Raw genomic sequence first — 21,051 nt, 5'->3', positions numbered from 1 at the left:
GGTTTTAGAACCTGTCTCCTTCAGCCATTTATACAGCGAACCTACAGTATAAGCTTGGGCCAAGGCTGGGATTTCTTCCTAAGCACAACATGCATATAATACACCTACGGTTGGGGTCTTTCTCGCTCACTTGGAGCATAAGGGTCTCAGGTAATTGGAGAATAGACTCCATGCTGGGATGGGATTTCTGGGGAGACCTGTAACGTACAATATATACTGTGCTCCATCCTAGGATTCCCAATGCAGAAACATTACATCTATCTGTCATTCAGCCCAGTAACAATGTAACAGTTTCTTCGTTCAGTAATTCTTGGTTTAATGCCCTAAACACCTCCAGGTATAGACCATTTATAGTGCTCTGGTGTCTGGTGTCCAATTTTGCAGCTCACAAATATTTTCAGTGTCTTCATTGATTTGCATTTGGGAGGGGGGGGTGCTGAAGATTGGGAATCTCCCTGTCTGATCTCTTTGCGCCCTTCCATCACTTGAGGCCACTGACACATGATGCGACCCCTCACCCCAGCATCAGGACCCGCTCATCACTTGCGGCAGAGCAGGATGCAACTGACACATGGCGCTTCCAGCCTGAGTGGAGCCGTAACAAGGTATTAACAGGGCATTGTGCTAAAATCAGGCAACCATTGTGGCCGTAAGACCAAGGCGGCTTTCTTGTGCAGAAAATCTGTTATCTCCAGCTTCTGAAGGACAGGATCACACGGGAGCTGTCTCTCATCAATAGAGAGGTCTCTCATTCTAATAACAATTCTAGCTGTGTGCAGAGGCGAGTGGAAGATGCTACAGATACCACAAGCAGCAGCCGTGGGGGGGGGGGGGGGAAAGAGTAGAGCGTTGCAATGATAGGGCACTGACTGCACAATGCCAGGATAACATGCCCTCAAAGACTGTCACCTTATCACACGCTGCGGGGGAACATGGCCACAGAGGAGGCCTGGACTGGAGTCTGTGTTACTATATCCGTACACATATATTCTGCTTGCAGCCCTAATGGCATTTTCCGCTATTATAGGCCTACAGAATAGCTCTGGCCCTTAGGGATGTACAGAACATCAGTATACATTTCCTATTCACATACTGTGGTTTATAGGCATGAAGCTGCAAAGTGAGGCCGAGAGGAAGCTACAGGGGATCATACAAAACATCCTCAGATAAAGTCCTGCTCAGGAGAGACACATCTGAGTATTATACGTCATGTATATAGTGCACACATATTCCTCAGCGCTGTACAGAGAGTATCTCAGTCACTCACATCAGTCCCTGGCCCAGGGAAGCTGACACTCTATGGGCCTGATTCAGAGCCGCTCGTAAGCGGGTGCTCGTTCGTTCCGAGCGATGTTTGCAGAGCTGCGCATGCGTACGGATAGTAATACGCATGCGCGAACCAGTAAGTGCGGCTGAAAATTGTGTGCTCGCTAAATAGCGAATGCCTGCTATTTTGAGTGACAGGAGGAGGCGTATGTGGGTGGTAACAGGGGAAGGTGCTTGAAAACGGGGAGTGGAGATCAGAACGCAGGCGTGCTTAAAGGTCAAAACGGGCGTTTTATGGGTGTGCATAATTAATACAGCAGCGTCACTGACCACGTCACTGGGTTATTTTTTAGTCAGAACTGCTCGCAAGATTGTGGTAGGAAAAACCAACCACAAGAATAGCAAGCAGTTCATACGCTGGTCGATGTATCTCGATTAATCTAATAAATAGCGGACATGACGTAGGATGCGAGCGGCCAAGGGGCGTAGTTTTCCAAAAAACGACTGCATGTTTGGTTCACTCATTCAGACCTAGAGGCATGAACAGACCGCAAAGAGCGAACGGTTCATTTGAATAGCCACCCCTATTTTCTGAACGAGCGAAAGCAAATAGCGTCCGGCTCTGAATGAGGTCCTATATCTCCTATCACACAGACACACTAGGGTTCATGTTTTGTCAGAAGCCAAATAGCCAACCAGTATGTTGTTGGACTGTGGGAGGAAACCGGAGGACCTGGAGGAAACCCACCCAAGCATGGGAAGTACATACAGACGCCACACATATAGGGCATTAGTAGAAATCAACTGTGTTGCCTCAATATAAAGTCAAACAGCTATTAACAGCGTTGCCCCAAAAGGATACAATCAAAAAATGAGTTTACATAGAAGAGTCCAGATCGCTGAGTGCCCCATGTAAGCTGTCACCCCAGGGGACCCATCTCTTGTGCCCCTGCTGGCTGGTTTTAGCTGAAGTATGGGCTCTGCATTACACTGTGATCACCGGAGTACGGGCTCTGCGTTACACTGTGATCACAGGAGTACGGGCTCTGCGTTATACTGTGATCACCGGAGTACGGGCTCTGCATTACACTGTGATCACAGGAGTACGGGCTCTGCATTACACTGTGATCACCGGAGTACGGGCTCTGTGTTACACTGTGATCACAGGAGTACGGGCTCTGCATTACACTGTGTTCACCGGAGTACGGGCTCTGCATTACACTGTGATCATCGGAGTACGGGCTCTGCATTACACTGTGATCACCGGGGTACGGGCTCTGCGTTACATTGTGATCACTGGAGTAAGGGCTCTGCATTACACTGTGATCACCGAAGTAAGGGCTCTGCGTTACACTGTGATCACCGGAATACGGGCTCTGCATTACACTGTGATCACCAGAGTACGGGCTCTGCGTTACACTGTGATCACCGGAGTACAGACTCTGCATTACACTGTGATCACCGGAGTACGGGCTCTGCGTTACACTGTGATCACCGGAGAATGGGCTCTGCATTATACTGTGATCACCGGAGTATGGGCTCTGCTTTACTCTGTGATCACCGGAGTACGGGCTCTGCGTTACACTGTGATCACCAGACTACGGGCTCTGCGTTACACTGTGATCACCGGAGTACAGGCTCTGCATTACACTGTGATCACCGGAGTACGGACTCTGCATTACACTGTGATCACCGGAGTACGGACTCTGCATTACACTGTGATCACCGGAGTACGGGCTCTGCATTACACTCACCAGAGTATGGGCTCTGTGTTACACTGTGATCACCGGAGTACGGGCTCTGCATTACACTCACCGGAGTACGGGCTCTGCGTTACAATGTGATCACCGGAGTACGGACTCTGCATTACACTGTGATCACCAGAGTACGGGCTCTGCATTACACTGTGATCACCAGAGTACGGGCTCTGCATTACACTGTGATCACCAGAGTACGGGCTCTGCATTACACTGTGATCACCGGAGTATGGGCTCTGCGCTACACTGTGATCACCGGAGTACGGGCTCTGCGTTATACTGTGATCACCGGAGTGCGGTCTCTGCATTACACTGTGATCACCGGAGTACGGGCTCTGCATTACACTGTGATCACAGGAGTACGGGCTCTGCGTTACACTGTGATCACCGGAGTACGGGCTCTGCATTACACTGTGATCACCGAAGTACGGGCTCTGCATTACACTGTGATCACCGAAGTACGGGCTCTGCATTATACTGTGATCACCAGAGTATGGGCTCTGCATTACACTGTGATCACCGGAGTACGGACTCTGCATTACACTGTGATCATCGGAGTACGGGCTCTGCATTACACTGTGATCATCGGAGTACGGGCTCTGCATTACACTGTGATCACAGGAGTACGGGCTCTGCGCTACACTGTGATCACCGGAGTACGGGCTCTGCGTTATACTGTGATCACCGGAGTGCGGTCTCTGCATTACACTGTGATCACCAGAGTATGGGCTCTGCATTATACTGTGATCACCAGAGTACGGGCTCTGCATTACACTGTGATCACCAGAGTACGGGCTCTGCCTTACACTGTGATCACCAGAGTACGGGCTCTGCGTTACACTGTGATCACCGGAGTACGGGCTCTGCATTACACTGTGATCACCGGAGTACGGGCTCTGCGTTATACTGTGATCACCAGAGTACGGGCTCTGCATTACACTGTGATCACCGGAGTACGGGTTCTGCATTACACTGTGATCACCAGAGTACGGGCTCTGCGTTATACTGTGATCACCAGAGTACGGGCTCTGCATTACACTGTGAACACCGGAGTACGGGTTCTGCATTACACTGTGATCACCGGAGTACGGGCTCTGCGGTACACTGTGATCACTGGAGTATGGGCTCTGCATTACACTGTGATCACCGGAGTACGGGTTCTGCGTTACACTGTGATCACCGGAGTACGGGCTCTGCATTACACTGTGATCACCGGAGTACAGACTCTGCATTACACTGTGATCACCGGAGTACGGGCTCTGCATTATACTGTGATCACCAGAGTACGGGCTCTGCATTACACTGTGATCACAGGAGTACGGGCTCTGCATTACACTGTGATCACCAGAGTACGGGCTCTGCATTACACTGTGATCACCGGAGTACGGGCTCTGCATTACACTGTGATCACCGGAGTACGGGCTCTGCATTACACTGTGATCACAGGAGTACGGGCTCTGCATTACACTGTGATCACCAGAGTACGGGCTCTGCATTACACTGTGATCACCAGAGTACGGGCTCTGCATTACACTGTGATCACCGGAGTACGGGCTCTGCGTTACACTGTGATCACCAGAGTACGGGCTCTGCGTTACACTGTGATCACCGGAGTACGGGCTCTGCGTTACACTGTGATCACCAGAGTACGGACTCTGCATTACACTGTGATCACCGGAATACGGGCTCTGCATTACACTGTGATCACCGGAGTACGGGCTCTGCATTACACTGTGATCACCGGAGTACGGGTTCTGCATTATACTGTGATCACTGGAATACGGGCTCTGCATTACACTGTGATCACCGGAGTAAGGGCTCTGCATTACACTGTGATCACCGGAGTACGGGCTCTGCATTACACTGTGATCACTGGAGTACGGGTTCTGCGTTACACTGTGATCACTGGAGTACGGGTTCTGCATTACACTGTGATCACTGGAGTACGGGCTCTGCATTACACTGTGATCACCGGAATACGGGCTATGCATTACACTGTGATCACCGGAGTACGGGCTCTGCATTACACTGTGATCACCGGAGTACGGGTTCTGCATTATACTGTGATCACTGGAATACGGGCTCTGCATTACACTGTGATCACCGGAGTAAGGGCTCTGCATTACACTGTGATCACCGAAGTACGGGCTCTGCATTACACTGTGATCACCGGAGTATGGGCTCTGCATTATACTGTGATCACCGGAGTATGGGCTCTGCTTTACTCTGTGATCACCGGAGTACGGGCTCTGCGTTACACTGTGATCACCAGACTACGGGCTCTGCGTTACACTGTGATCACCGGAGTACAGGCTCTGCATTACACTGTGATCACCGGAGTACGGACTCTGCATTACACTGTGATCACCGGAGTACGGACTCTGCATTACACTGTGATCACCGGAGTACGGGCTCTGCATTACACTCACCAGAGTATGGGCTCTGTGTTACACTGTGATCACCGGAGTACGGGCTCTGCATTACACTCACCGGAGTACGGGCTCTGCGTTTCACTGTGATCACCGGAGTACGGACTCTGCATTACACTGTGATCACCAGAGTACGGGCTCTGCATTACACTTTGATCACCAGAGTACGGGCTCTGCATTACACTGTGATCACCAGAGTACGGGCTCTGCATTACACTGTGATCACCGGAGTACGGGCTCTGCGCTACACTGTGATCACCGGAGTACGGGCTCTGTGTTATACTGTGATCACCGGAGTGCGGTCTCTGCATTACACTGTGATCACCAGAGTACGGGCTCTGCATTACACTGTGATCACAGGAGTACGGGCTCTGCGTTACACTGTGATCACCGGAGTACGGACTCTGCATTACACTGTGATCACCGGAGTACGGGCTCTGCATTACACTGTGATCACCAGAGTACGGGCTCTGCATTACACTGTGATCACCGAAGTACGGGCTCTGCATTACACTGTGATCACCGAAGTACGGGCTCTGCATTACACTGTGATCACCAGAGTATGGGCTCTGCATTACACTGTGATCACCGGAGTACGGACTCTGCATTACACTGTGATCATCGGAGTACGGGCTCTGCATTACACTGTGATCATCGGAGTACGGGCTCTGCGTTACACTGTGATCACCGGAGTATGGGCTCTGCATTATACTGTGATCACCGGAGTATGGGCTCTGCTTTACTCTGTGATCACCGGAGTACGGGCTCTGCGTTACACTGTGATCACCAGACTACGGGCTCTGCGTTACACTGTGATCACCGGAGTACAGGCTCTGCATTACACTGTGATCACCGGAGTACGGACTCTGCATTACACTGTGATCACCGGAGTACGGACTCTGCATTACACTGTGATCACCGGAGTACGGGCTCTGCATTACACTCACCAGAGTATGGGCTCTGTGTTACACTGTGATCACCGGAGTACGGGCTCTGCATTACACTCACCGGAGTACGGGCTCTGCGTTACACTGTGATCACCGGAGTACGGACTCTGCATTACACTGTGATCACCAGAGTACGGGCTCTGCATTACACTGTGATCACCAGAGTACGGGCTCTGCATTACACTGTGATCACCAGAGTACGGGCTCTGCATTACACTGTGATCACCGGAGTACGGGCTCTGCGCTACACTGTGATCACCGGAGTACGGGCTCTGCGTTATACTGTGATCACCGGAGTGCGGTCTCTGCATTACACTGTGATCACCGGAGTACGGGCTCTGCATTACACTGTGATCACAGGAGTACGGGCTCTGCGTTACACTGTGATCACCGGAGTACGGACTCTGCATTACACTGTGATCACCGGAGTACGGGCTCTGCATTACACTGTGATCACCAGAGTACGGGCTCTGCATTACACTGTGATCACCGAAGTACGGGCTCTGCATTACACTGTGATCACCGAAGTACGGGCTCTGCATTACACTGTGATCACCAGAGTATGGGCTCTGCATTACACTGTGATCACCGGAGTACGGACTCTGCATTACACTGTGATCATCGGAGTACGGGCTCTGCATTACACTGTGATCATCGGAATACGGGCTCTGCATTACACTGTGATCACAGGAGTACGGGCTCTGCGCTACACTGTGATCACCGGAGTACGGGCTCTGCGTTATACTGTGATCACCGGAGTGTGGTCTCTGCATTACACTGTGATCACCAGAGTATGGGCTCTGCATTATACTGTGATCACCAGAGTACGGGCTCTGCATTACACTGTGATCACCAGAGTACGGGCTCTGCCTTACACTGTGATCACCAGAGTACGGGCTCTGCGTTACACTGTGATCACCGGAGTACGGGCTCTGCATTACACTGTGATCACCGGAGTACGGGCTCTGCGTTATACTGTGATCACCAGAGTACGGGCTCTGCATTACACTGTGATCACCGGAGTACGGGTTCTGCATTACACTGTGATCACCAGAGTACGGGCTCTGCGTTATACTGTGATCACCAGAGTACGGGCTCTGCATTACACTGTGATCACCGGAGTACGGGTTCTGCATTACACTGTGATCACCGGAGTACGGGCTCTGCGCTACACTGTGATCACTGGAGTATGGGCTCTGCATTACACTGTGATCACCGGAGTACGGGTTCTGCGTTACACTGTGATCACCGGAGTACGGGCTCTGCATTACACTGTGATCACCGGAGTACAGACTCTGCATTACACTGTGATCACCGGAGTACGGGCTCTGCATTATACTGTGATCACCGGAGTACGGGCTCTGCATTACACTGTGATCACCGGAGTACAGACTCTGCATTACACTGTGATCACCGGAGTACGGGCTCTGCATTATACTGTGATCACCAGAGTACGGGCTCTGCATTACACTGTGATCACAGGAGTACGGGCTCTGCATTACACTGTGATCACCAGAGTACGGGCTCTGCATTACACTGTGATCACCGGAGTACGGGCTCTGCATTACACTGTGATCACCGGAGTACGGGCTCTGCATTACACTGTGATCACAGGAGTACGGGCTCTGCATTACACTGTGATCACCAGAGTACGGGCTCTGCATTACACTGTGATCACCAGAGTACGGGCTCTGCATTACACTGTGATCACCGGAGTACGGGCTCTGCGTTACACTGTGATCACCAGAGTACGGGCTCTGCGTTACACTGTGATCACCGGAGTACGGGCTCTGCGTTACACTGTGATCACCAGAGTACGGACTCTGCATTACACTGTGATCACCGGAATACGGGCTCTGCATTACACTGTGATCACCGGAGTACGGGCTCTGCATTACACTGTGATCACCGGAGTACGGGTTCTGCATTATACTGTGATCACTGGAATACGGGCTCTGCATTACACTGTGATCACCGGAGTAAGGGCTCTGCATTACACTGTGATCACCGGAGTACGGGCTCTGCATTACACTGTGATCACTGGAGTACGGGTTCTGCGTTACACTGTGATCACTGGAGTACGGGTTCTGCATTACACTGTGATCACTGGAGTACGGGCTCTGCATTACACTGTGATCACCGGAATACGGGCTATGCATTACACTGTGATCACCGGAGTACGGGCTCTGCATTACACTGTGATCACCGGAGTACGGGTTCTGCATTATACTGTGATCACTGGAATACGGGCTCTGCATTACACTGTGATCACCGGAGTAAGGGCTCTGCATTACACTGTGATCACCGAAGTACGGGCTCTGCATTACACTGTGATCACCGGAGTATGGGCTCTGCATTATACTGTGATCACCGGAGTATGGGCTCTGCTTTACTCTGTGATCACCGGAGTACGGGCTCTGCGTTACACTGTGATCACCAGACTACGGGCTCTGCGTTACACTGTGATCACCGGAGTACAGGCTCTGCATTACACTGTGATCACCGGAGTACGGACTCTGCATTACACTGTGATCACCGGAGTACGGACTCTGCATTACACTGTGATCACCGGAGTACGGGCTCTGCATTACACTCACCAGAGTATGGGCTCTGTGTTACACTGTGATCACCGGAGTACGGGCTCTGCATTACACTCACCGGAGTACGGGCTCTGCGTTTCACTGTGATCACCGGAGTACGGACTCTGCATTACACTGTGATCACCAGAGTACGGGCTCTGCATTACACTTTGATCACCAGAGTACGGGCTCTGCATTACACTGTGATCACCAGAGTACGGGCTCTGCATTACACTGTGATCACCGGAGTACGGGCTCTGCGCTACACTGTGATCACCGGAGTACGGGCTCTGTGTTATACTGTGATCACCGGAGTGCGGTCTCTGCATTACACTGTGATCACCAGAGTACGGGCTCTGCATTACACTGTGATCACAGGAGTACGGGCTCTGCGTTACACTGTGATCACCGGAGTACGGACTCTGCATTACACTGTGATCACCGGAGTACGGGCTCTGCATTACACTGTGATCACCAGAGTACGGGCTCTGCATTACACTGTGATCACCGAAGTACGGGCTCTGCATTACACTGTGATCACCGAAGTACGGGCTCTGCATTACACTGTGATCACCAGAGTATGGGCTCTGCATTACACTGTGATCACCGGAGTACGGACTCTGCATTACACTGTGATCATCGGAGTACGGGCTCTGCATTACACTGTGATCATCGGAGTACGGGCTCTGCGTTACACTGTGATCACCGGAGTATGGGCTCTGCATTATACTGTGATCACCGGAGTATGGGCTCTGCTTTACTCTGTGATCACCGGAGTACGGGCTCTGCGTTACACTGTGATCACCAGACTACGGGCTCTGCGTTACACTGTGATCACCGGAGTACAGGCTCTGCATTACACTGTGATCACCGGAGTACGGACTCTGCATTACACTGTGATCACCGGAGTACGGACTCTGCATTACACTGTGATCACCGGAGTACGGGCTCTGCATTACACTCACCAGAGTATGGGCTCTGTGTTACACTGTGATCACCGGAGTACGGGCTCTGCATTACACTCACCGGAGTACGGGCTCTGCGTTACACTGTGATCACCGGAGTACGGACTCTGCATTACACTGTGATCACCAGAGTACGGGCTCTGCATTACACTGTGATCACCAGAGTACGGGCTCTGCATTACACTGTGATCACCAGAGTACGGGCTCTGCATTACACTGTGATCACCGGAGTACGGGCTCTGCGCTACACTGTGATCACCGGAGTACGGGCTCTGCGTTATACTGTGATCACCGGAGTGCGGTCTCTGCATTACACTGTGATCACCGGAGTACGGGCTCTGCATTACACTGTGATCACAGGAGTACGGGCTCTGCGTTACACTGTGATCACCGGAGTACGGACTCTGCATTACACTGTGATCACCGGAGTACGGGCTCTGCATTACACTGTGATCACCAGAGTACGGGCTCTGCATTACACTGTGATCACCGAAGTACGGGCTCTGCATTACACTGTGATCACCGAAGTACGGGCTCTGCATTACACTGTGATCACCAGAGTATGGGCTCTGCATTACACTGTGATCACCGGAGTACGGACTCTGCATTACACTGTGATCATCGGAGTACGGGCTCTGCATTACACTGTGATCATCGGAGTACGGGCTCTGCATTACACTGTGATCACAGGAGTACGGGCTCTGCGCTACACTGTGATCACCGGAGTACGGGCTCTGCGTTATACTGTGATCACCGGAGTGTGGTCTCTGCATTACACTGTGATCACCAGAGTATGGGCTCTGCATTATACTGTGATCACCAGAGTACGGGCTCTGCATTACACTGTGATCACCAGAGTACGGGCTCTGCCTTACACTGTGATCACCAGAGTACGGGCTCTGCGTTACACTGTGATCACCGGAGTACGGGCTCTGCATTACACTGTGATCACCGGAGTACGGGCTCTGCGTTATACTGTGATCACCAGAGTACGGGCTCTGCATTACACTGTGATCACCGGAGTACGGGTTCTGCATTACACTGTGATCACCAGAGTACGGGCTCTGCGTTATACTGTGATCACCAGAGTACGGGCTCTGCATTACACTGTGATCACCGGAGTACGGGTTCTGCATTACACTGTGATCACCGGAGTACGGGCTCTGCGCTACACTGTGATCACTGGAGTATGGGCTCTGCATTACACTGTGATCACCGGAGTACGGGTTCTGCGTTACACTGTGATCACCGGAGTACGGGCTCTGCATTACACTGTGATCACCGGAGTACAGACTCTGCATTACACTGTGATCACCGGAGTACGGGCTCTGCATTATACTGTGATCACCAGAGTACGGGCTCTGCATTACACTGTGATCACAGGAGTACGGGCTCTGCATTACACTGTGATCACCAGAGTACGGGCTCTGCATTACACTGTGATCACCGGAGTACGGGCTCTGCATTACACTGTGATCACCGGAGTACGGGCTCTGCATTACACTGTGATCACAGGAGTACGGGCTCTGCATTACACTGTGATCACCAGAGTACGGGCTCTGCATTACACTGTGATCACCAGAGTACGGGCTCTGCATTACACTGTGATCACCGGAGTACGGGCTCTGCGTTACACTGTGATCACCAGAGTACGGGCTCTGCGTTACACTGTGATCACCGGAGTACGGGCTCTGCATTACACTGTGATCACCGGAATACGGGCTCTGCATTACACTGTGATCACCGGAGTACGGGCTCTGCATTACACTGTGATCACCGGAGTACGGGTTCTGCATTATACTGTGATCACTGGAATACGGGCTCTGCATTACACTGTGATCACCGGAGTAAGGGCTCTGCATTACACTGTGATCACCGGAGTACGGGCTCTGCATTACACTGTGATCACTGGAGTACGGGTTCTGCGTTACACTGTGATCACTGGAGTACGGGTTCTGCGTTACACTGTGATCACTGGAGTACGGGCTCTGCATTACACTGTGATCACCGGAATACGGGCTCTGCATTACACTGTGATCACCGGAGTACGGGCTCTGCATTACACTGTGATCACCGGAGTACGGGTTCTGCATTATACTGTGATCACTGGAATACGGGCTCTGCATTACACTGTGATCACCGGAGTAAGGGCTCTGCATTACACTGTGATCACCGAAGTACGGGCTCTGCATTACACTGTGATCACCGGAGTATGGGCTCTGCATTATACTGTGATCACCGGAGTATGGGCTCTGCTTTACTCTGTGATCACCGGAGTACGGGCTCTGCGTTACACTGTGATCACCAGACTACAGGCTCTGCGTTACACTGTGATCACCAGACTACGGGCTCTGCGTTACACTGTGATCACCGGAGTACAGGCTCTGCATTACACTGTGATCACCGGAGTACGGACTCTGCATTACACTGTGATCACCGGAGTACGGACTCTGCATTACACTGTGATCACCGGAGTACGGGCTCTGCATTACACTCACCAGAGTATGGGCTCTGTGTTACACTGTGATCACCGGAGTACGGGCTCTGCATTACACTCACCGGAGTACGGGCTCTGCGTTACACTGTGATCACCGGAGTACGGACTCTGCATTACACTGTGATCACCAGAGTACGGGCTCTGCATTACACTGTGATCACCAGAGTACGGGCTCTGCATTACACTGTGATCACCGGAGTACGGGCTCTGCGCTACACTGTGATCACCGGAGTACGGGCTCTGTGTTATACTGTGATCACCGGAGTGCGGGCTCTGCATTACACTGTGATCACTGGAGTACGGGTTCTGCATTATACTGTGATCACAGGAGTACGGGCTCTGCATTACACTGTGATCACCGGAGTAAGGGCTCTGCATTACACTGTGATCACCGGAGTACGGGCTCTGCATTACACTGTGATCACTGGAGTACGGGTTCTGCGTTACACTGTGATCACTGGAGTACGGGTTCTGCATTACACTGTGATCACTGGAGTACGGGCTCTGCATTACACTGTGATCACCGGAATACGGGCTCTGCATTACACTGTGATCACCGGAGTACGGGCTCTGCATTACACTGTGATCACCGGAGTACGGGTTCTGCATTATACTGTGATCACTGGAATACGGGCTCTGCATTACACTGTGATCACCGGAGTAAGGGCTCTGCATTACACTGTGATCACCGAAGTACGGGCTCTGCGTTACACAATTACATACATAGCTTTCTTTGTCTTTTGGATCTGGATTGGTTTTGCCAAAACCACCCTTCCGTGTTTTGGGTTCTGGGTTTTGTGTTTTGGATCTGTATTTTTTTGAAAAAAAGCATAAAAACAGCTAAAATCACAGAATTTGTAGGTTTTTCTGCTCCTATGCTATTATTAACCTCAATAACCTTAATTTCCACTCATTTCCAGTCTATTCTGAACACCTCACACCTCACAATAGTGTTTTTATGTCCAAAAGGTTGCACCGAGGTAGCTGGATGACTATGCTAAGCGACACGAGTGGGCGGCACAAAAACGTGACCCATCTAGGAGTGGCACTGCAGTGGCAGACAGGATGGCAGTTAGAAAAACTAGGCCCCAAACTGTACATAATGCAAAGAAAAAAAGAGGTGCAAGATGGAATTGTCCTTGGGCCCTCCCACCCACCCTTATGTTGTATAAACAGGACATGCACACTTTAACAAACCAATCATTTCAGCGCCAGGGTCTGCCACACAACTGTGGCTGAAATGATTGGTTCGTTTGGGCCCCCACAAAACAAGCTGGCAATTAATGTGTCCCTGCACAAACTGGCTCTACGGAGGCAAGATGTCATCCTCATCCTCCTCATCCACCGATTCCTCACCCTCTTCAGTGTGTACATCCTCATCCTCACAAAGTATTAACTCGTCCCCACTTGAATCCACCACCACAGGTCCCTCTGTACCTTCTGGAGGCTGGTCTCCCTGGAAGAGCTGATAATTCATTTTGATGAACATCATCTTCTCCACATTCTGTGGAAGCAACCTACTACGCCTTTCGCTGACAAGGTTCCCGGCTGCACTAAACACTCTTTCGGAGTACACACTGGAGGGGGGGCAACTCAGGTAAAATAGAGCCAGTTTGTACAGGGGCCTCCAAATTGCCTCTTTTTCCTGCCAGTACAGGTATGGACTGTCTGACATGCCTACTTGGATGCTGTCACCGATGTAATCCTCCACCATTCTGTCAATGGTGACAGTATCATATGCAGTGACAGTAGACATGTCAGAAATTGTTGCCAGGTCCTTCAGTCCGGACCAGATGTCCAAACTTGGTCCTGCCTGCCCTGCATCACCGCCAGCGGGTTGCTTAGGATACCTAAGTTTTTTCCTGGCAGCCCCAGTTGCGGGAGAAAATGAAGAAGGAGCCGTTGACGTGTCACGTTCCGCTTCAGCTGACAGTGTGTTCACCAGCAGGTCTTTGCACCTCTGCAGGCTTGTGTCGGCCGGAAAGAGAGACACCACATAGGCTTTAAACCTAGGATCGAGCACGGTGGCCAAAATGTAGTGGTCTGATTTCAACAGATTGACCACCCTGGAATCCTGGCAAAGCGAATGAAGGGCTTCATCCACAAGTCCCACATGCCGAGCGGAATCGCTCCGTCTTAGCTCCTCCTTCACTTTCTCCAGCTGCTTCTGCAAAAGCCTGATGAGGGGAATGACCTGACTCAAGCTGGCAGTGTCTGAACTGACTTCACGTGTGGCAAGTTCGAAGGGCTGAAGAACCTTGCACAACACGGAAATCATTCTCCACTGCGCTTGAGTCAGGTGCATACCCCCTCCTTTGCCTATGTCATAGGTGGATGTATAGGCTTGTATGGCCTTTTGCTGCTCCTCCATCCTCTGAAGCATATAGAGGGTTGAGTTCCACCGCGTCACAACCTCTTGCTTCAGGTGATGGCGGGGCAGGTTCAAGAGTGTTTGCTGGCGCTCCAGTCTTTGGCACGCAGTCGCTGAATGGCGAAAGTGGCCAGAAATTTTTCGGGCCACCCAAAGCGTCTCCTGCACGCCCCTGTCGCTTTTCAGAAAATTCTGCACCACCAAGTTTATTGTGTGAGCAAAACATGGGACGTGCTGGAATTTGCCCAGATGTAATGCCCGCACAATATTGGTGGCGTTGTCAGATATCACAAATCCCCAGGAGAGTCTAAGTGGGGTAAGCCACTGGGCGATGATTTCCCTCAGTTTCTCTAAGAGGTTGTCGGCGGTGTGCCTCTTACTGAAACCGGTGATACACAGCGTAGCCTGCCTTGTAACGAGCTGGCGTTTCTGAGATGCTGCTACTGGTGACGCTGCTGCTGTTGCTGCGTAAGGTGATACATCTACCCAGTGGGCTGTCACAGTCATATAGTCCTTAGTCTGCCCTGTTCCACTTGTCCACATGTCCGTGGTTAAGTGGACATTGTGTACAACGGCATTTTTCAGGTCACTGAGGACACTTTTTCTGACGTTTCTGTACAGTCTCGGTATCGCCTGCCTAGTGAAGTGGAATCTAGACGGGATTTGGAACCGGGGACACACTACCTCCATCAATTGTCTAAATCCCACTGCACTAATGGCGGATACCGGACGCACGTCTAACACCAACATAGCAGTCAAGGCCTCAGTTATACGTTTTGCTTCAGGATGACTGCTGTCGTACTTCATCCTCCTCGCTAAGGACTGTTGGAGGGTCAATTGTTTAGTAAAAGTAGTGGTGTTCCTACTTCCTCTCTGGGATGATGAACGACTCCCAGCAGCAGCAACAGCAGCAGCGGCAGCAGTAGGCGTAGCAATGCAGGATCCTCCGGAGGAATCCCGGATAGGAGAGTCAGTCATGCCAGTGATATGGCCTGCAGGACTACTTCCGATCCTGACTAAGGAGGAAATTGACGAGGAGGGAGTTGACGGTGTGGTTTGCAGGCGCTTGGATACAACAGGACAACGGGATTTAGGTGTCCCTGGACTGCTTACGGTCTGAGCCAAAGTTTCTGAACTTGACAGTAACTTTTTATGAACGCGCTGCAGGTGCCGTATAAGGGAGGATGTTCCTAGGTGGTTGACGTCCCTACCCCTACTTATTTCACCTTTACATATGGTACATATGGCAAGACAGTTGTTGTCCGGATTTGGATAGAAATATTGCCAGACCAAAGAGGTGGAATGTTTGGTCTTCTGCCCAGGCATGACCGTGATGGGCTTTTTCATCCCACGGACAACAACTGTCTCCCCCGGAGCCTGATTTAAACAAACCACATCACCATCAGAATCCTCCTCGCCAACTTCCTCCTCAGCGCCAGCTACACCAGTATCCTCATCCTGTTGTACTTCAACAGTGACATCTTCAATTTGCATATCAGCAAGTGGACTGTGGGTGCTCCTTTCAGCACTTGCAGGGGGCGTGCAAATGGTGGAAAGAGCCACCTCTTCCCGTCCAGTGCTGGGAAGGTCAGGCATCGCAACCACCACCACACTTGGACTCTCCTTGGGGATTTGTGATATCTTCTTAGAAAGCACAGTTCTTCACTGTGCTTTTGCCAGCTTAACTCTTTTGATTTTTTTAGTGGGAGGAGTGCTTCCATCGTCATGTGAAGCTGAACCACTAGTCATGAACATACTAGGGATCGACCTTAGCCGTTCCTTGCCACTCCGTGTCGTAAATGGCATATTGGCAAGTTTACGTTTCTCTTTAGCTGATTTAAATGTCTTTTTCAAGGTCATTTTCCTGAACTTTGCCATTTGGGATTGTATGTGCCCTCTACTATGACATTGGGCATCGGCCTTGGCAGACGACGTTGATGGCATGTTATCGTCTATGTCATGACTAGTGGCAGCAGCTTCAGCACTAGGAGGAAGTGGTTCTTGATCTTTCTCTATTTTATTTTTATCGGAGAAAGTTTGGTCCTCCATTTATGTTATATCGATTTGATATATACGTGCGGCTAAACACAGAAAATAATTTTTTTTTTGGTTTGGACTGGAGTGTACTTTGTGGGTTACAGCACCCTTTAACGGTCAAGCCAGCCGGCCCTTTACTTATGACACAGGCGCACGCTTGGCACTACTTTGTTGATGCACGTGCGGCTACTGCGCACACAATTCACAAACACAGAAAATAATTTTTTTTTTGGTTTGGACTGGAGTGTACTTTGGGGGTTACAGCACCCTTTAACGGTCAAGCCAGCCGGCCCTTTACTTATGACACAGGCGCACGCTTGGCACTACTTTGTTGATGCACGTGCGGCTACTGCGCACACAATTCACAAACACAGAAAATAATTTTTTTTTAGGTTTGGACTGGAGTGTACTTTCGGGGGTTACAGCACCCTTAACGGTCAAGCCAGCCGGCCCTTTACTTATGACACAGGCGCACGCTTGGCACTACTTTGTTGATGCACGTGCGGCTACTGCGCACACAATTCACAAACACAGAAAATAATTTTTTTTTGGTTTGGACTGGAGTGTACTTTCGGGGGTTACAGCACCCTTTAACGGTCAAGCCAGCCGGCCCTTTACTTATGACACAGGCGCACGCTTGGCACTACTTTGTTGATGCACGTGCGGCTACTGCGCACACAATTCACAAACACAGAAAATAATTTTTTTTTAGGTTTGGACTGGAGTGTACTTTCGGGGGTTACAGCACCCTTTAACGGTCAAGCCAGCCGGCCCTTTACTTATGACACAGGCGCACGCTTGGCACTACTTTGTTGATGCACGTGCGGCTACTGCGCACACAATTCACAAACACAGAAAATAATTTTTTTTTTGGTTTGGACTGGAGTGTACTTTCGGGGTTTACAGCACCCTTAACGGTCAAGCCAGCCGGGCCTTTACTTATGACACAGGCGCACGCTTGGCACTACTTTGTTGATGCACGTGCGGCTACTGCGCACACAATTCACAAACACAGAAAATAATTTTTTTTTGGTTTGGACTGGAGTGTACTTTCGGGGGTTACAGCACCCTTTAACGGTCAAGCCAGCCGGCCCTTTACTTATGACACAGGCGCACGCTTGGCACTACTTTGTTGATGCACGTGCGGCTACTGCGCACACAATTCACAAACACAGAAAATAATTTTTTTTTTGGTTTGGACTGGAGTGTACTTTCGGGGGTTACAGCACCCTTAACGGTCAAGCCAGCCGGCCCTTTACTTATGACACAGGCGCACGCTTGGCACTACTTTGTTGATGCACGTGCGGCTACTGCGCACACAATTCACAAACACAGAAAATAATTTTTTTTTTGGTTTGGACTGGAGTGTACTTTCGGGGGTTACAGCACCCTTAACGGTCAAGCCAGCCGGCCCTTTACTTATGACACAGGCGCACGCTTGGCACTACTTTGTTGATGCACGTGCGGCTACTGTGCACACAATTCACAAACACAGAAAATAATTTTTCTTTTGGTTTGGACTGGAGTGTACTTTCGGGGGTTACAGCACCCTTAACGGTCAAGCCAGCCGGCCCTTTACTTATGACACAGGCGCACGCTTGGCACTACTTTGTTGATGCACGTGCGGCTACTGCGCACACAATTCACAAACACAGAAAATAATTTTTTTTTGGTTTGGACTGGAGTGTACTTTCGGGGGTTACAGCACCCTTAACGGTCAAGCCAGCCGGCCCTTTACTTATGACACAGGCGCACGCTTGGCACTACTTTGTTGATGCACGTGCGGCTACTGCGCACACAATTCACAAACACAGAAAATATATTATTTTTTTAGCACTTGGGGGGAGCACCCCTGATGGACAGAGCACCCCCTGGACAACACTACAGCACTCCTTTAGGACTGGGACACTGCACAGGACTTTGGAGTGGACACAGCCCCTATGGAGAACTGACTGCACAACATAGTCCAGCCAGCCCCTATGGACTTTGAAGTAGTGGACACAGCCCCTATTAACAACAGCAGCACAGCACAACACAGCCAGCCCCTATGGACTTTGAAGTAGTGGACAACAGCAGCACTACACTACACTACACTACACAGACCTAACTCCCACCCTCCCTCTTCACTGTCCACAGCCGAGTGAGAAAATGGCGCCGACGCGGGTACCTTATATAGGATCCAAAACCCGCGAGACTCGGAAGGCGGGATGATGACGTTTTGCCTCGATTTCAGATCCGAGTCAGGCGGGAAAAGTCGAGCCTGACTCGGATCGGACTTGGATCGGGGGGGCTCGGGGGGGTTCGGATTTCAGAAATCCGAACCCGCTCACCCCTAGTTTAGATGCCTCTAAGACAAAGCTTATATAGTATACATATTTGTGTAGTATATTTAGGTGGATCTGGTTTGATAGTAGCATCTATAGGCCCGGAGTTACATCTGCTGCCCAGAGACAATATTTTTGTACCAGCCCTTCCCCCCCTCTTTCAGCTGCATAGCATTCCACACTAAGACTGATGCACAATGTAGGAGAGTGGCGTCCGTGCCCCTATTGCACGCGAGGCCGGCGTCCTGTGCCTCCTTTCCATAAGTCCGGCCCAGCCAATGCACCGCCTCTAGGTCAGCAATTCTTGCCCATATTTCATTGAGATAAACAGTTGTCACCATTGTGACATGCACCAGCTCGTGCCCGGGTCACTGCTGAATCAGGCTCTAAGTCCGCTCCACTTGCGGATAGTATGTCAGTATAATACGGCAGACCTTACCTGTCTATGATAACCGGGTCCGAGGGGGTCTCATTGCGGTTCCCACAGCTCTTCTTGTCACAGCAACGACTGGAATGGAAAAGCAGAGATTATAATGAGATTATCCAGGGAAAAGCGATACAGAAGGCACAATCTCAATATCAGAATAAATCGTCTATAGGAACTCAGAAAATAGCCTCCTCCATACTGTATGTGCCACAGGGCAGGCTGAGGATCACTTACGCAGGTGCGGAGACGCAGCGTAAACCTCCTCCGTTTGTGCACATGGTGTTTGTTTTGGTGCGGAGGGAGGAGATTACCGGACACGTTTGGGTGCTGTATGGGGCACTCACCAGATTCTGGAAATTCCCCCATTAATGTCCTTTCTGGACAGCGCATAACATAGAAGTGGTGATTACCTCCTCCGAGCAGATCAGACCTCACCTCCCTGCTATGGGCTATTCAGGAAAGGCATTGATAGGGGAATTCATAGTGATAGCGCGTTATATACACATGGTACAATGTCACTAAGAGATCACACGTGGAAAACAATGATCATCACAGAAGTGAGTCTCCACCAGGTGTCATTCAGCTGAAATCACTTCTATTGTAACAATGTAACAAGGGCTAAGAGAGAGTGATACAACGTCATTACTATCCATATCAGCTTTATATGTAACCTACCCCCAGGTCTGATGAGGTTACCTGTACTAAATACTCATATATCACCTGTATATTACTATCCATATCAGCTTTATATGTAACCTACCCCCATGTCTGATGAGGTTACCTGTACTAAATACTCATATATCACCTGTATATTACTATCCATATCAGCTTTATATGTAACCTACCCCCAGGTCTGATGAGGTTACCTGTACTATATACTCATATATCACCTGTATATTACTATCCATATCAGCTTTATATGTAACCTACCCCCAGGTCTGATGAGGTTACCTGTACTAAATACTCATATATCACCTGTATATTACTATCCCATCTCAGCTTTATATGTAACCTACCCCCAGGTCTGATGAGGGTACCTGTACTAAATACTCATATATCACCTGTATATTACTATCCATATCAGCTTTATATGTAACCTACCCCCAGGTCTGATGAGGTTACCTGTACTAAATACTCATATATCACCTGTATATTACTATCCATATCAGCTTTATATGTAACCTACCCCCAGGTCTGATGAGGTTACCTGTACTAAATACTCGTATATCACCTGTATATTACTATCCATCTCAGCTTTATATGTAACCTACCCCCAGGTCTGATGAGGTTACCTGTACTATATACTCATATATCACCTGTATATTACTATCCATATCAGCTTTATATGTAACCTACCCCCAGGTCTGATGAGGTTACCTGTACTAAATACTCATATATCACCTGTATATTACTATCCCATCTCAGCTATATATGTAACCTACCCCCAGGTCT

At 50.2% G+C, this 21,051-nt stretch overlaps 1 protein-coding gene across 1 annotated transcript in view; it reads right to left on the bottom strand.

Moving 5' to 3' along the window:
- Positions 1–19,680, bottom strand: part of LOC148517328 (transcription factor COE3-like) — a gene marked incomplete at its 5' end in the record, with an annotated part of 118,172 nt that extends 98,492 nt beyond the window's left edge. Inside the window, one exon of the mRNA XM_088478834.1 lies at positions 19,612–19,680. Within this exon, the coding sequence (XP_088334960.1) occupies positions 19,612–19,680 (69 nt within the window). The remainder of the gene's footprint in view (positions 1–19,611) is intronic.
- Positions 19,681–21,051: the final 1,371 nt, after the last annotated feature.

Source organism: Taudactylus pleione, unplaced genomic scaffold (assembly GCF_031769625.1).
Source record: "Taudactylus pleione unplaced genomic scaffold, aTauple2 ptg000220l, whole genome shotgun sequence".
Taxonomy (NCBI): domain Eukaryota; kingdom Metazoa; phylum Chordata; class Amphibia; order Anura; family Myobatrachidae; genus Taudactylus; species Taudactylus pleione.
Note: the sequence above shows the minus strand (reverse complement) of the source record. Positions and strands in the feature narration are given on the sequence as shown.